This window comes from Geotrypetes seraphini, chromosome 9, assembly GCF_902459505.1.
Source record: "Geotrypetes seraphini chromosome 9, aGeoSer1.1, whole genome shotgun sequence".
NCBI classification, from domain to species: domain Eukaryota; kingdom Metazoa; phylum Chordata; class Amphibia; order Gymnophiona; family Dermophiidae; genus Geotrypetes; species Geotrypetes seraphini.
Genome location: NC_047092.1, coordinates 112,187,941 through 112,203,795, shown reverse-complemented (window position 1 = coordinate 112,203,795; position 15,855 = coordinate 112,187,941). Strand labels below are relative to the sequence as shown.

Here is a 15,855-nt window from a genome sequence, read left to right as displayed (position 1 = left end):
AGTATTTTAGGTTTAACTTTTGTAATAGATGTCCTAAAGATGAAATGTAGATATTAAATAAGGTGGGTGATAGTGGGGAGCCTTGAGGTACCCCCGAAGGATTTTTCCAACAACTGGAGTATTTCCCATCGCAGATCACTTGATATGATCATTTGGTTAAAAAAAAAACCCTGAAATCAGTTCCAAACTCTTCCCGAGAGTGTCTATGGTATAATTGTGTCTGTATTGCAAACCATCTCAGAAAACGTTAACTCTGTATTGTATCACCTTTACAGAAGCTCATGTGTTGTAATACCAGTACTGAAACTCATGTAAACCGCTCTGAATTGACTTCTCAGTCATTAATAGCAGAATAGAAGCTTATTATTCTAAATTTTCTCTCCATATATTAAAGATGATACTGTGCAAATTGGAATAGTAGGATATTATATAGTTAGATTTGAGTAGAACTGTATGTCACCTTTGATCAACTGCTATTAATGTGTTTCTCTGTTTTTTGCACCATAGAGTGCATTGTCTAAAACTTACATGTAAGAAAAGAAATTGCTTTAAAAGTCTTACAATGAAAAAATGTTACAGTGGATATAAAATCTTTGTTTTTCAGCTCTGTTCTTGTTGCATATAGTTCTGTCAATATTGAACTTTAGAATAATGAAGTGCAGGAAAGTGATTAAACTATTCCCTAGAGAATCCCAGGTACTTTGAGATGGGTAAACTGCAACTAATTATTCACTTCTGCCAGGATCCTCTGATGAGGTCTCTGTGGAGCAGGAATCTGAAGATGACATCCATTCATCCCGCAGCTCCTTGGACAGACAGAGCCACCATCGTGCCAACACCACCATGCACGTGTGCTGGTACCGCAATACTAGCGTGTCCATGACTGACCACAACATGGCTGTAGAGGTACCCAGACAGGCTTGTCATACTGGAGCCTATCTCAGCTCTATTTTCTATGGTGGTCTCTCCATTTTGGCCAATTGGGTCCCATTGCCATTCCTATCTCTGTCACACCTAAGCATGTCTCCCTTTCCATCTCTTAACACAATCTCTCCATTTCTGTCACTTGGGCACTAATCTCAGATCCCATCTCTGCAACGTTCTTATTTCAGCTCTATTTGGATCTTTTCATTGCTGTCACACAGAAGCCTTTTTCAACTCTTATCATGATGTCTGTCATCCTGAATTCTTTCTTGACTCATTTCTACCAGACTTCTCCATCAGTCACACTAAAATCTATCTCAGCAATACTATTGGGGGAGGGAGGGGGGTTCTGCAAATTCTTTTGGTCACTTTTGCAACCTGAGAATTTTAAGTCTAGAAAGTCTGATTTGCATTAAGTAATCTGGAGTCACATGGCCTTTGAAGAAATTACCTTTGTAAGGGGGAAATGTTAAGGAAGAAAGTTTATGGAGGCAGTAGGAGATCTCTTTCCATTACATCTACAATCCTAGCAAGAAACCAAATTATTAATCTGGAAATATTAGCCTGAGGGGTGGGTGAGAGATGGATTGGCTCTGTTGTGTTTCTGAGACTTTCCTGATGGTGGTTTTGGTACTCTGAAAAATAAAAAATAATTTAAATGCAAAACCAGTTTCTCATGAGTTAACTGCTAGTACTGCAGTACATTTGATAAGCCTGTCCAGAGTTATTAAAACTATTATTTTATAGTATTTAAATTTAGAGTGAGAAATGTAGAAAAGTAGTGCCTACATTAGAGCTATAGGCTAAAAAAATGCACTGGTTCTGAGAAATGTGGAATGAGCGTTTTTCTGGTGCTTTCAAGATGATAGGGCCACCTTCTACCGTATTTTCACGCAAATAACACGCACCCGTATAAAACGCGCACACGAATATAGCGCGCAGAAATCACGATGATTTGCACAAAAACTTTGATATACCGCGCTCACGGGTATACCGCGCATGCTGCCCGACGCTCCTTTCGCCCGCCCTGACTTTCCGTGCGCTGTCCCGACTCTCCGTTCACCCCCCCTGACTTCCGTGCACTGTCCCCCCTTGAAGGTCTGTCCCCATCCTGAAAGCCTGATGCCCCCCCCCCGACGTCCGATACATCCCTCCCCCCCCCCCCCCGAAGGACCGCCGACTCCCCAACAATATCGGGCCAGGAGGGAGCCCAAATCCTCCTGGCCACGGCGACCCCCTAACCCCACCCCGCACTACATTACGGGCAGGAGGGATCCCAGGCCCTCCTGCCCTCGACGCAAACCCCCCTCCCCCCCAAGAACCTCCGACCGCCCCCCAGCCGACCCGCGATCCCCCTGGCGACCCCCACGACCCCCCCACCCCCCTTCCCCGTACCTTTGGTAGTTGGGCCAGAAGGGAGCCCAAACCCTCCTGGCCACGGCGACCCCCTAACCCCACCCCGCACTACATTACGGGCAGGAGGGATCCCAGGCCCTCCTGCCCTCGACGCAAACCCCCCTCCCCCCCAAGAACCTCCGACCGCCCCCCAGCCGACCCGCGATCCCCCTGGCAACCCCCACGACCCCCCCACCCCCCTTCCCCGTACCTTTAGTAGTTGGCCGGACAGACGGGAGCCAAACCCGCCTGTCCGGCAGGCAGCCAACGAAGGAATGAGGCCGGATTGGCCCATCCATCCTAAAGCTCCGCCTACTGGTGGGGCCTAAGGCGCGTGGGCCAATCAGAATAGGCCCTGGAGCCTTAGGTCCCACCTGGGGGCGCGGCCTGAGGCACATGGTCGGGTTGGGCCCATGTGCCTCAGGCCGCGCCCCCAGGTGGGACCTAAGGCTCCAGGGCCTATTCTGATTGGCCCACGCGCCTTAGGCCCCACCAGTAGGCGGAGCTTTAGGATGGATGGGCCAATCCGGCCTCATTCCTTCGTTGGCTGCCTGCCGGACAGGCGGGTTTGGCTCCCGTCTGTCCGGCCAACTACTAAAGGTACGGGGAAGGGGGGTGGGGGGGTCGTGGGGGTCGCCAGGGGGATCGCGGGTCGGCTGGGGGGCGGTCGGAGGTTCTTGGGGGGGAGGGGGGTTTGCGTCGAGGGCAGGAGGGCCTGGGATCCCTCCTGCCCGTAATGTAGTGCGGGGTGGGGTTAGGGGGTCGCCGTGGCCAGGAGGGTTTGGGCTCCCTTCTGGCCCAACTACCAAAGGTACGGGGAAGGGGGGTGGGGGGGTCGTGGGGGTCGCCAGGGGGATCGCGGGTCGGCTGGGGGGCGGTCGGAGGTTCTTGGGGGGGGAGGGGGGTTTGCGTCGAGGGCAGGAGGGCCTGGGATCCCTCCTGCCCGTAATGTAGTGCGGGGTGGGGTTAGGGGGTCGCTGTGGCCAGGAGGGTTTGGGCTCCCTTCTGGCCCGATATTGTCGGGAAGTCAGCGGTCGTTCGGGGTGGGGGTGCGAGTGGTCCTGCCGGGGGGGGGGGATGTATCGGACGTCGGGGAGTCGGCCGGGCAAGAGGGCTTGGGCTCCCTCTTGCTCCGATCGTGGATGCGGGTGTGGGTGGGAGCGCGTGCGAGCGGTCGTTCGGGGTGGGGGTGCGAGTGGTCCTGCCGGGGGGGGGGGATGTATCGGACGTCGGGGAGTCGGCCGGGCAAGAGGGCTTGGGCTCCCTCTTGCTCCGATCGTGGATGCGGGTGCGGGTGGGAGCGCGTGCGAGCGGTCGTTCGGGGTGGGGGTGCGAGCGGTCCTGCTGGGGGGGTGAATCGGGCGTCGGGCGGGGTGGGAACTATGTTTTAAAACTTTGGTATACCGCGCTCACGCATATAACGCGCGAGGGGTATGCGCGGTAGGTAAAAACGCGTATAACGCGCGCGTTATATGCGTGAAAATACGGTACTCCTTTAATAAACCAAATTTCTATCCCCTCATGCTCATTTTCTAACAGGTCTGTGAAGCCACAGAAGCCATAGCTACAGGATACCCCTCTCATCCTTAAACACTGGTGCTTGGGCCTCTTCATACTAATAATGTAACCAGCTGCTTATTTATTTTCTGCAGTTCTCACATCCCTTCTCACTCTCTTCAAGCTCAGTTTTGTGCTCTCTTGCTGTCTCTCCAGAGTTTTCTCCCCACTATCTGCTGAGCAAGGGTGAGGGCCAGCGGCCCAATACTGTCAATCATGTGTGCTGGTATCGGAACCAGAGCTTCTCATTTTCTGATTACCTGTGTATGATTTAGGTAAACATGAGTCCTTATGTCCCTTTGAAAGGATTTTGCTATTGTAATAATGCTGTTTTAAAACCACAGGACTTATCACCATTATATATATAAATTTCTTTGTTACTCCATCCTAAAATATAGTCTTTGTTATCTGTATGCTCTCTCCTTTAGCCATTCCTACCTCATTTCCATTACTAAGGTGGTAGCTTTGAGTGTCTGTGATGTGATGACTGTTTCTCCTGCTTGTCTTGTTTCCTTATCTGGGAGATGATAGCACCATTTCTGTTATGTCCCTTCCAGATTCTATCCGCTAGGTGTTCAATCCCAACCCGCAATCTGGGAGTTGCAGAAATCCACAAACTTTTCTGAGCACATGCTCCACCTCCTTAGCTTGAGAGCTAGCAAACATATCCAGTTACAATTTCTGCAAGCAATCCGTGCAGAAGTCTTTGCAGTTGCTCTGCTTCTTTTTCTTATTTTTTTGCTTAAAGTTTGTTTTCTCGGTGGCTTCAGTGCCTTGAGACCCCTTCCCAGTGGTCCCCTGTCGGAGGAAAGGATGTAGTCCCGTGGTGCTAGACTGCTGCTTCACAGAGAAACTTCCTGTTCAGAAGCCCTCTCGTCTGCTTGTGGCAGACCTTGATTGCAGTAGTTGCCATGCAGATATTATGACTCTTCTGTCTCCTGCCACCGTTTTTATTTTGGATTCGGTTGATTCCTTTGCTGGGATTGGTCACCTCAGCCACCCTGAGCATCCAGATTTGGGTGCTGACCTTTCCTACTGCTGTTGTTCTGAAAGAGCTCCATTTGGCTTCTCCACCTTTCACTTCTCAGGCTTCAGTCCTAGACCATTCTCCTGTGGCAAGGGGTCCAAATCTCCTTTTTTCCACTTAGTCCACAGCTCCTTGGTCTGGTTTCATAATAATGTAACACCCCAGAAAGCTCTTTCTGACCTTCTAAAGCAATGTCTAAGCTTTACCACCTGGATCCTGATTTTCGGCAGGTTTGAACAGCCTGATGTAGATTCCACCTTAGCTCAGGTTATCCAGCATGCAGCCCTTCCTCGTGATGAGGGAGCAAGGTTTAAGGACTCTCAGAGTGGATATTATAATAAAAATGTTCTCTTCTTGCGGAATCTTTGGGTATCCAAGTAGCGGTGGCTGCTTCCTTTATGGCGTAATCCTGTCATTCCAGCCTGTGCAATACATCATCTGTGGAAGTGCATGTCTGTCCTCTACTGGTGAATGTGCCGGACCCCCTTTATGATCTCATTCGAGTTCTTAGTACATTCTCTGCTGGGGCAGTCTTTGCACTGGTCTCTTTGGATCCATCTTTGAGCTGAGGACATTGTCTCAAGGGTCACCTTAAATGGACATCTTTTCAAGGGCCAGCTTCTTGTTGGTACAGATCTGGATGACCTCTACACTGGTGTTGCCGAGCGCTGCCCTAAATTTCTCCCTGTGAATGAGTTTCACTGGACGTTGGGAGAGGGTCATAGTGCTTTGTTCCTCACGCAGCTGTCATCGGAGATTTACAGGTTTTCCTCACAGAGACATTCCCAGAGCTATGCCCACATTACAACAGTTCAAAATCCAGGTGGCCTCAGGTTCATAGAAACATAGAAACATAGAAATAGACGGCAGATAAGGGCCCACGGCCCATCTAGTCTGCCCACCTTAATGTCCCTCCCCTACCTTTGCTCTGTGAATAGATCCCATGTGCCTATCCCATTTGGCCTTAAAATCAGGCACGCTGCTGGCCTCAATCACCTGTAGTGGAAGACTATTCCAGCGATCAACCACTCTTTCAGTGAAAAAGAATTTCCTGGTGTCACCTCGTAGTTTCCCGCCCCTGATTTTCAACGGATGCCCTCTTGTTGTCGTGGGACCCTTGAAAAAGAAGATATCTTCCTCCGCCTCGATGCGGCCCGTAAGATACTTGAACGTCTCGATCATGTCCCCCCTCTCTCTGCGCTCCTCGAGCGAGTATAGCTGTAATTTGTCAAGCCGTTTTTCGTATGGTAGATCCTTGAGTCCCGAGATCATCCGGGTGGCCATTCTTTGCACCGACTCCAGTCTCAGCACATCCTTACGATAATGCGGCCTCCAGAATTGCACACAGTATTCCAGGTGGGGCCTCACCATGGATCTATACAATGGCATAATGACTTCCGCCTTACGACTGACGAAACCCCTTCGTATGCAGCCCATGATTTGTCTTGCCTTGGACGAAGCCTGCTCCACTTGATTGGCAGACTTCATGTCCTCACTGACGATTACCCCCAAGTCTCGTTCTGCTACCGTTTTTGCTAGGATCTCGCCATTAAGGGTATAAGACTTGCATGGATTCTGGCTGCCCAGGTGCATAACTTTGCATTTTTTGGCATTGAAGTTGAGTTGCCATGTCCTGTACAGGTTCCTGTACTGTAGCTGCGCCTGAAAAGCCCCGATGATGCTAGGGGTCGGATGTGGTTTCCTCATCTCGGAGACTGACTTCTCTGTTTTACTGGAAATGGACTTGACTTTCATCGGACGCTAGTTAGTCCTCCTTTGCCCACCTCCGGATTTGTTTCTGCATTCTGGCAAGTCGACCGGAACGGAGTCCAGGGTCCAAATTCTCTGCAACACCTCTTAGACATTGGGATGCTAGAACCTGTTCCTAAACACGAATCAGGCTACAGTGGATACTCCTTATACTTCATGATACCTCAGGGCAGCTCAGAGGATTGGAGACCTATTCTGGATCTCAAGTTGGTCACCCACTTCTTGCAAATTCCCTTTTTTGGAATGGCAACGGAGTACATGGTGATAGCTACTGTCTCTCCAGGAGAGTTTCTATTGTCCTTGGATCTCACAGAGGCTTACCTCCATATTCAAATCTACCTGGATTAAAACAGGTTTCTGCATTTCCAGTTCGCAGCTCTGCCCTTTGGTCTTATGGTAGTTGTGGTAGCTGTGGTAGTTGTGGTAGCTTTCTGCCATCAGGGGGGTCCAAGTCCACCCTTCCTGGGACAACTGGTTATTCTAGGCTTCGTCTCATCAGGAGTAAGAAAGTGCGGTGGATGCCTTGGTTCGGCCCTGTTCAGCTCACAAGTTCCTGTATGATGTTCTTTCCATGACCTTTGGTCAGTTGGGTCCTCCGCCAGATAGCTTCAGACTGGCCTGGTCACCCATGGTATGCGGATCTTGTCTGTCTTCAGTGGGATCAGAATCTCCAGCTGCATCTTCATTGATATCTTTTTCAGTCAAGGGCCGGTGCCCATGGAGAACCCATAGCACTTTGGTCTTGTGGCATGGCTCTTGAGTGCTCAGCTTTGATGAAGTGTGTTTTTTTTGGATGTAGTTATCTCGCCTTTTTTTGTGCTTGATAAAACCCTCTCCTATGGTGTCTTAGGCCAAAGCCTGGACAGCTTTTCAATAATGGTGTTCTATGAATCACGTGGAGCCTGAGAGGGCTTCCTTTTCAGTGGTTCTGGGTTTTTTCTTCAGGTGGGCCTAGAAATAAGTTTAGCAGTGGCCTCCCTTACAGTTCAGATTGCAGGCCTTTCATGTTTAGAGTGCACAGAGGCGCTAGTTAAATTTCTGATCATCTAGCTTGTGTCCAGGTTTCTGAGCTAGGCACTTCGTTTGCGACCTCCCTTGCATCTTCCTTTCCCTTCATGGACTCTTAACATCGTTCTGCAGGGCCTTGGAGAGGATCCATTCGAACTATTGAAGGATGCTTTTCTTCTGGATCTGACAGTCATGACTGTCTTTCTGATCGCCATTGTCTTGGCATGGCGTTTTTCGGTACTTTAGGCTCTTTAGTGCAGGGTGTTCTTTGTCCATATTCTGGAAATGGGAGTTTTCGCCGTACTGTGCCTTCCTTCCTTTCTGGCAAAGGTGGTTTCTGCCTTCCATGTTAACAAGGAAGTTTGTTTGCCTGCGTTTCTTTCCACAGGCTCAGAGTGAAAGGATTGGATCTTGCACAAGTTGGCTGTCAGGAGAGTCTTGCTCCACTGTTTGGATAGGACTAATGATTCCTGGCTGTCTGATCACCTATTTGTCCTGACTGCTGTACCTCGCCAGGGGCAGCCAAGGCTTTGATCGCTAGAATGGCTATTTCTGCGCCTTTCATTGCCCATGGCAAGCAGACGCCGATTTTGTTTAACGTCCACTCATCTGGAAGTGTGGCTGCGTTGTGGGTGGTGTCTCGTGCAATTCATCCTGATGAACTTTGCGGGATGGCTACTTGGTCCTCTATTCATAATTTTACATGGTTTTGCCGAGTGGCTGTGGTGGCTCATTCTGCTGCCCCTTTTGGAACCTCGGTGTTGAAAGCAGGCTTTTCTGTCCCTTCCTAGATGTTACCATTGCTTTGGTACGTCACCTACCTTATGGAATCCAGAAGGGATGTAACAGAATGGAAGATTAGGTTTATACCTTCAGTAATCTTCTTTCTGTTAGTCCATGCAACCCACCCTCTCTGTGTACACTCAGTTGTTTGGAATAGCTTGCTCCTTTCTGCCTTGATGATTCTCCTTACAGGCTTGAACACTTTCCAGCCAGTTGACAGATCCTGTGGAGTGTTTTCTGTGAGTATATGCATTATCCCAGGACAAGCAGGCAGCATATTCTCACATGTGGGTGACGTCATCCACGGATCCCCAGTACAGACAGCTTTAAAAGTGCATTGCCACTTTAAGAACTTAAGAAAGTTCACAAAATGCCCACACCACACATGCTTAGGTTAAGAGGGTGGAGTATGTGCTCAGAAAAGTTGTGGATTTCTGCAACTCCTAGATTGCGGGTTGGGATTGAACGCCTAGCGTATGGAATCCTACAGGGATTAACAGAAAGCTTATTGAAGGTATAAACCTAATCTTTCATTCTCATCACGGCTTCATTGTGTAGAATGAAAAAGTGTCTTCATTGATTTAGCAGTATAAATGTTTTTTTAAAAATGTACATACCTGATGAACAGATGTGGTGCTCTGTGCTATTATATAGCATCTCAGTGTTCAGTTTCCAAGCCCCTCTCCTGCTGAAGTACTCAGTTCACAGCCCTTGGAGTCTTTTAATATCTCTGTACAGCGGTGCACCAAAGCTTGCTTTTACATACACTTGCATGAGGCTTTGAAGAGAGATGCAGTCCATTAACATAGGCAGCTATGACTCATGTCCCAGGTCTCTCACCAATCTGGTCCACCCCCTCTGTTAAAATGAAGATTGGGGAGCTGGCCTGGGCAAGAAACATATGACAGTTGAAATTGTGGTAGTGATAGTGATTGGGACTTGTATACCGCCTTTCTGTAGTTACACAACCACATTCAAAGCGGTTTACGTTTAGGTACTCAAGCCTGATGGGCTCATAATCTGTCTAATGTACCTAGGGCAGTGGAGGATTAAGTGACCTGCCCAGAGTCACAGGGAACAGTGAAGGGTTTGAACCCACAACCTCAGATTGTAGCTCTAACTACTGTGCCACACTTGGTACAACTTAGCTGCAGTTTTATTAACAGAGAACCAATCGACTACATAATTGTACCTGAGCCAACAATTCTAAACCCATTACATTTGTATATGATCCCCATCATCTGATCCAAGGCCTGCTGCCAATGCAGTAAAGGAGCCCAACTGCAGGCACAACTGACTCAGCTGTGCCACATGGCATGTTAGGATTCTGCGTGTGCCTCCCCCCTCCCCAGATCTACCCACTGATGGTTTTGAGTCAACCCTGCCATGAATGTAGGGAGTCCATTTGTCTATCAGCAGGTCTTCTAGATCATGTGCCCCTGCTAGCTGAGGCAATTTAAATATCAATAACATGGGGATATAAGATTGAGTAGGAGGGACGGACTGTTTGCATACAGATGTCTGGAGGAATGCTGGCCATATCAAAATGTGGAGGTAGGGGGCTATTTTAAATCCGTTGCAGGCATCACCCAAACTCAGAGAGGTGTCTGATCCATAGCAGGAAAATCTTCAACTGTGGCTCAGGCCGCCAATCACAAGAGAGTAGTTGAGGGGCAGGTGGCTGGAGGCACAGCACCATGTTGCAGGTGCACCTGGCAATCCAAATTCTTTTTCTCTGCCAGAGGATCACTGTTGTGAAAATAGGCTAAGGAAGTAATATATGGTGGTGTTAATGCCTCTCTTGTGGCAGATTGATTGGACAGGAGTTGTCCCACTAACACTTTTTTCCCTGTATCCTTATCCAATAGAACCAGCTTTCAGGATATCTGCTGCGGAAGTTCAAGAACAGTAATGGCTGGCAAAAACTCTGGGTGGTCTTTACAAACTTCTGTCTGTTTTTTTACAAGACCCATCAGGTATTTGGGAGAAGAAATGGGCATGTGTGTGTATATGGACAAAAAGCCATTTTGTTTAATAACCTACATATGTCTCAGTTCTGTGTAAGTTTCTCCACTGTAGATCAGTGTTTCTCAACTTCTTCAAGCCAAGTACCCCCTAAGCCTAGCAAATATCAATCGTGTACCCCCGCCCAAGCTCCACCCCAGACAATCGCAAACTCCGCCCTGACTCCACCCCCATAATAATGGTACTAATTGTAATGCAATTTCTTCCATCCATTTTTCATATACATACAATATAATCTTATTAATACATAATGGTAACCACAAAATTTAGAAACCATAAAGCACACCGTATGAAGAGAAAATGTTAATTATCATTTATATTTGGGGGGTTTTCAAAGAGATCAATGCAGATGACTTTAAAATATGCAATGTCACCTCAGTAACAACTATAGAAAAATAGACAAATTTAGTACAAAATATAGATAGTAGATATATATTCTCAAAACTGACACATTTTGATCACTAAATTGAAAATAAAATCATTTTTCCTACCTTTGTTGTCTGGTGATTTCATGAGTCTCTGGTTGCACTTCCTTCTGACTGCATCCAATATTTCTTTCTTTCTGCCTCCTGCATGCTTCCTCTCCTCCATACCTCATTCCATTCCCCCAACCAACATCCCTCTCTATCCCTCCATGAGTCCAACTTTTCTTCCTCTCTCCTCTGCCCCATTGGCAACAAGTCTCCCTCTCTCTCTCTCTCTCACTGTCCATCTGTCTTGAGAGATCAAGGCATCTCTCCCACCCCCTCTACTGCTATATTCAACATTTTTCCCTCTCATCCCCCAGATCATGTGCAGCATTTTTCATCACTGCCCACTGCCCCATGCCCATTTCTCCTTCTATCACCCCTCTCCAACACCATGTCACCATCGGTAAAAGCATGTCGTTACAAGAGATTCTTAGGAAAAACTTTTGTATTTCAGGCTAGTGCAATAAATTCATGTTGCAACACCCTTATTCCCCAAGCTCTGTCTTATTATTTATTTAGAAAAATTCTCAAAACTTACCTGTTTAATAAATATGTGACTTAATTGCCATTTTTGTATTTTCTGATAAATATTTGATATGCTTATGTATGTAATTTACTGTTTTTACCGTTTCCTCTTGTAAACTGCCTTGAACTAATGGTTTGGTGGTATATAAGAATAAAAATTATTATTATTATGCCACATCTCTCCCCACACTGACTCTCTTCCAATAGTGGGGAATTCCATCTTTTCTCCTGGTATGGAACAGGGTCCTATTTGCAGATGGATAGATTCTTTGTTGGAACATATATTTTCTTTTGTGGGAGAGGACAACAATATAATTTCATTTGATGCATTATTAACTAATTTGGGTGTGAGGCACACTGACATATATGCTTATACGCAATTAGTTCATTATATTACCACACTGAAAAAGGAAGGTTTGACATTGGGAGTGGGATATAGATTGGGAACTTTTTTTGAACATCTGGAAGCTCTACCCTCAATTTCATACTTTAAAAAGACCCTTGATTTTGTATATCCACATATGAGCTATAAAAAGAATTGTAGATAAGTGGACTGAGGAATTGGGAGTGGAAATTAGTGAGGTAATAATAGAAAAGGCTCTTCAATTAGGCATTTCCTCAATTTCTTGCACTTATTATAGAGAGAGTCTATTTCAAATGGTTATGAGAGCTTATGTTTCTCAAGTTCAGGCTTCACATTTTGGTTGTGTTGAGACGAGAATATGCCTAAAATGTAAAAAAATGGATAATACATTGGGTCATGCTTTTTGGTTATGTCCCAAAATTCAGAAATTTTGGAATGCTGTTTGTGTTTTTCTTGGATCAATTATTTCTAGAATTGTGGTTCCTTCCCCCCAGATGGTATTATTTCTTCAATGGGACAGGATTTTTAAGAAAGGGATTAGGGAATTATTTCGTAAATCCTTTATTATAGGTCAAAAATGTATTTTACAACATTGGTTGGAAGAAAGTCCACCCTCATTTTGGCATTGGAGGGCAGCATTTCATGCTCTTATGATTATGGAAGCTAGGGCGACCTCCCCATCTTATAAAAAGCAGAGTAAATTTTGGATGACCTGGGAACCTTATATACAGCAATTACCAGTCAGAGCACGCAGTTTTGTAGTGAACTCATTACATTTGTAATTAGAAAGTGAAACACTATTTATTAATAATATTTGGGAATGGAATGGGTGGAGGGGGGCAACGGGGGATGGGAAGGGAGGAGGGAGTGTTGGGAGTTACTTTATCGTGTTTGTATTGTGATGATAATTGATTTGTTGATTTGTTTAACTTATATATTTAATTGAGATGATATTCTTTGTAAGATTTTTGTTATGTATATTTTATTTTTATAACTCAATAAAAAATTATTGGAAAAAAAAAAAACAAAGTCATCTGCCTTGACCTCTTTGAAAAGAAAACCCGAATATAAATGATAATTAACATTTTCTCTGTGTACAGTGTGCTTTGTGTTTTTTTTTTAATTTTATTGTTGGTAGATCATTTTGACTTGGTCATTTTTAAAGTAGCTCGCAATCCAAGAAAGTGTGGGAACCCCTGGTATACAGTATTGTTAGAAGTCTGAGGCCTGCTGTAGGAAGAGGAGGCTGTCTCCCTATTGGTAACATTTGCCCTTTTGGCTGTTTTACAGGATGATTACCCACTGGCCAGTCTCCCATTGCTGGGTTACATTGTCAGCACACCAGTGGAGACAGATGGGATTCATAAGGATTACGTCTTCAAGCTGCAGTTCAAATCTCATGTCTATTATTTTAGGGCTGAGAGTGAATACACCTTTGAGAGGTAAGTTTGTTTGCATAATCAGAATGCCTGTGTGGCACTTTGTCTCAGATCACTGGTCCCCCAGACCTCCCACCGATCTCAGTGGGTGACCCTCTCTAATTCCCCCAGTATCCATCTTAACATGTCCTAGTGGCCTAAACTAAACATTTGCTTCAAACACTACATATTACTGACAGCACACACTTTTTAATGCAGCAGTCATTTGCATGCTGTTTTCTTATGGCAATAGGGAGATCACTTTGTGTTAGAAAATTTTGTGCATGGCTCTAATAGTCTTAGTGTATGGGTTCCTCTTTTGCACAGAGTTAACAAGCCAGTGTATTATGCTGTAGATGCATTTTGAGCGGCATAGGTATTGATATCTAGTACCTAAGACTTCTGTATCTCTGCAGGTGGATGGAGGTTATAAAAAGAGCAACAAGCTCCCCAGGGAGAAGCAACATGCTGATTCAAGGAGATAAAGAGAGGTGCAAAGACTGAGAGGAAACAGAGTTTTAATTCTGCCCTGGAATAATCTCAAATGACATTACAGCATAAGAAAAATGTATCCCCCTTGCATGATAAGAGACTCATAAAAAATAAACAGCTGGTGCTAGCTGCTGGAACCACAGCAGTGTTAACTAGGCAAGTAAACAGTCAGGCACTGTTTTAAGGAAAATTATGGAAGCCTAAACTAGCTATGAATCATTCCATTTTTTGTACTGCTTATGCTTAAGAGCTGGAGCCCTCCTTATAGTGTTGTGTTGCAGTGATCCTCTATGATATGTTTAGTTTGAGGGAAATAAGATGGTTTCCCATCATCGGCATCATAGCTTGAGCCTTTTTCCTCCAGTCCTGCCACAGACTGAAGCACTGCTCCAACTTTAGCTTTATAGTTTTGCATTGCTTCTAACTTAATAAAATGTCATTAAGGTTACCCCTGAATTCTTAGTGCCCTATGCTATTCGACTCAGTTAAAATCCCTTGTTACTAGCAATAAGCATTTGTTAGCATTATCTTATGTATCGAGCAAGGAAGCATGCAGTCTGAACTTAGTGTGCAATAATAAGTGGTTAGAATTTCTCTCTTGAAACCCTGCAGCCCATGGGCATACCTGCACTTAGGCAAGATTTCTCCAGTTGCTGATATATACAGAGAATAGCTTTTTGTTCTTGTTTAAAATGAAGACAATAAGAGTTTGACAGCTGTGTTTTGTCATCCTTTTGAAAACTGGAAATCCTGTATTCTTTTCAGTTTTTCATCATACCTGTTCTCTCTGAAAGGGTGCCTGTTCACGCATCTTTATCATCGGGACACATTCTATAATGAATGGCAAGCTCTGATAAAGAAGCTGGTAGGTGGTTAAAGTGAAGGAGAGACAAGTCTAAATTGTAATGGCAGGTAGTAAGATGGCTGGCAGATAAAGCAATGGGACAGTAATATGTTGGGAATTTGAAGAGAGGTGGGAGTTGCTAGGAAAGTAGTAGATGCTGGTGTAATAGAAATGACATTGTGAAGAACACAACTTCTAGGAATAGAAGGACCATGGTAGATCAAATTTGTATAGTAAGGTATGAGCTGCCATTGCAGACAATGGAGAACCAAATATATATGGTCGTGTCCCTTAGCAAAATGAGACCTGGCTTCACACTAATATGGTATATATGTTCTATTAGATTTTTCAGATAATGAGGGATGCAAATATTAAATAAATGATAGTAAGACTCAATTAGGTTATTAGTAAAAAGCAAAGGATTGTATTAATGCCTAATATGTGAGCTAAAACCACAGCCCTAATTTTTCATAGATTGAAAATAGCCTTTTATCCATCTAATTCACCTGAATGGGTGGTCTAGCAATAAAGAGATTAGGTTCTTACCTTGTTAATATATTTTCTAGTAGATAGATGTGTCATTCTGGACAGTAGGGTATTCTCCCCATAATCATGAGCTGTGCAGAAGGAATCCAGGTTTTCAAATTCTCCTCCTTCTCCAGAGGGCTCTGTTGCCCCCTTCAGTTTGTACTAAAGCAAGCAATAGCCTTATATAGGAACACATAAGAAGGAGGAGTACAGGGAGACTTCCTGAACTACCAATCTGTTCTTCACTGAAAGTATAACAAACATGTTAAATATTTTAATTGAACAATCAAAAGAAGCATACCAATCAGAAATATTTATGAAACTCAAACATTCTCCTGTTTGGCTAACATCAGAATCTCAGGTTTGACTCAAATTTCCTGACTGAGACAGTAAATAGGCTGTGTAAATATTGTAGGTACTGTTGTTAGAAACTGATTCCACACATTAAGAATGATCAGAGCACTATCTAGTATCTTAGATCTCTCATCATTAAATATACTGATTCATTCACTTGTAATGGTGAAAATTGATTACTGCAATTCTCTATATAAGGGTATATTACAGAAAGAGATTCGGTGGCTTCAACTTATTCAAAATGTCGCTATTAAGGTCATTACAGGATCTAAAAAATATGATCATGTTACTCTGTTGTTGATAAAGGCACTCTAACTCCCCATCCCCCATAGAATAACATATAAACTCACCCTGATAATATTTAAAACACA

The 15,855-nt window shown here is 44.9% G+C and overlaps 1 protein-coding gene across 1 annotated transcript in view; it reads left to right on the top strand.

Moving 5' to 3' along the window:
• FARP2 (FERM, ARH/RhoGEF and pleckstrin domain protein 2) overlaps positions 1 to 15,185 on the top strand; it is an 818,436-nt gene extending 803,251 nt beyond the window's left edge. Inside the window, exons 24-27 of the mRNA XM_033957823.1 lie at positions 743 to 906; positions 10,333 to 10,440; positions 13,139 to 13,290; positions 13,683 to 15,185. Of these exons, the coding sequence (XP_033813714.1) occupies positions 743 to 906; positions 10,333 to 10,440; positions 13,139 to 13,290; positions 13,683 to 13,770 (512 nt within the window). The 3' untranslated portion in view covers positions 13,771 to 15,185. The remainder of the gene's footprint in view (positions 1 to 742; positions 907 to 10,332; positions 10,441 to 13,138; positions 13,291 to 13,682) is intronic.
• The last annotated feature ends 670 nt before the right edge of the window (positions 15,186 to 15,855 follow it).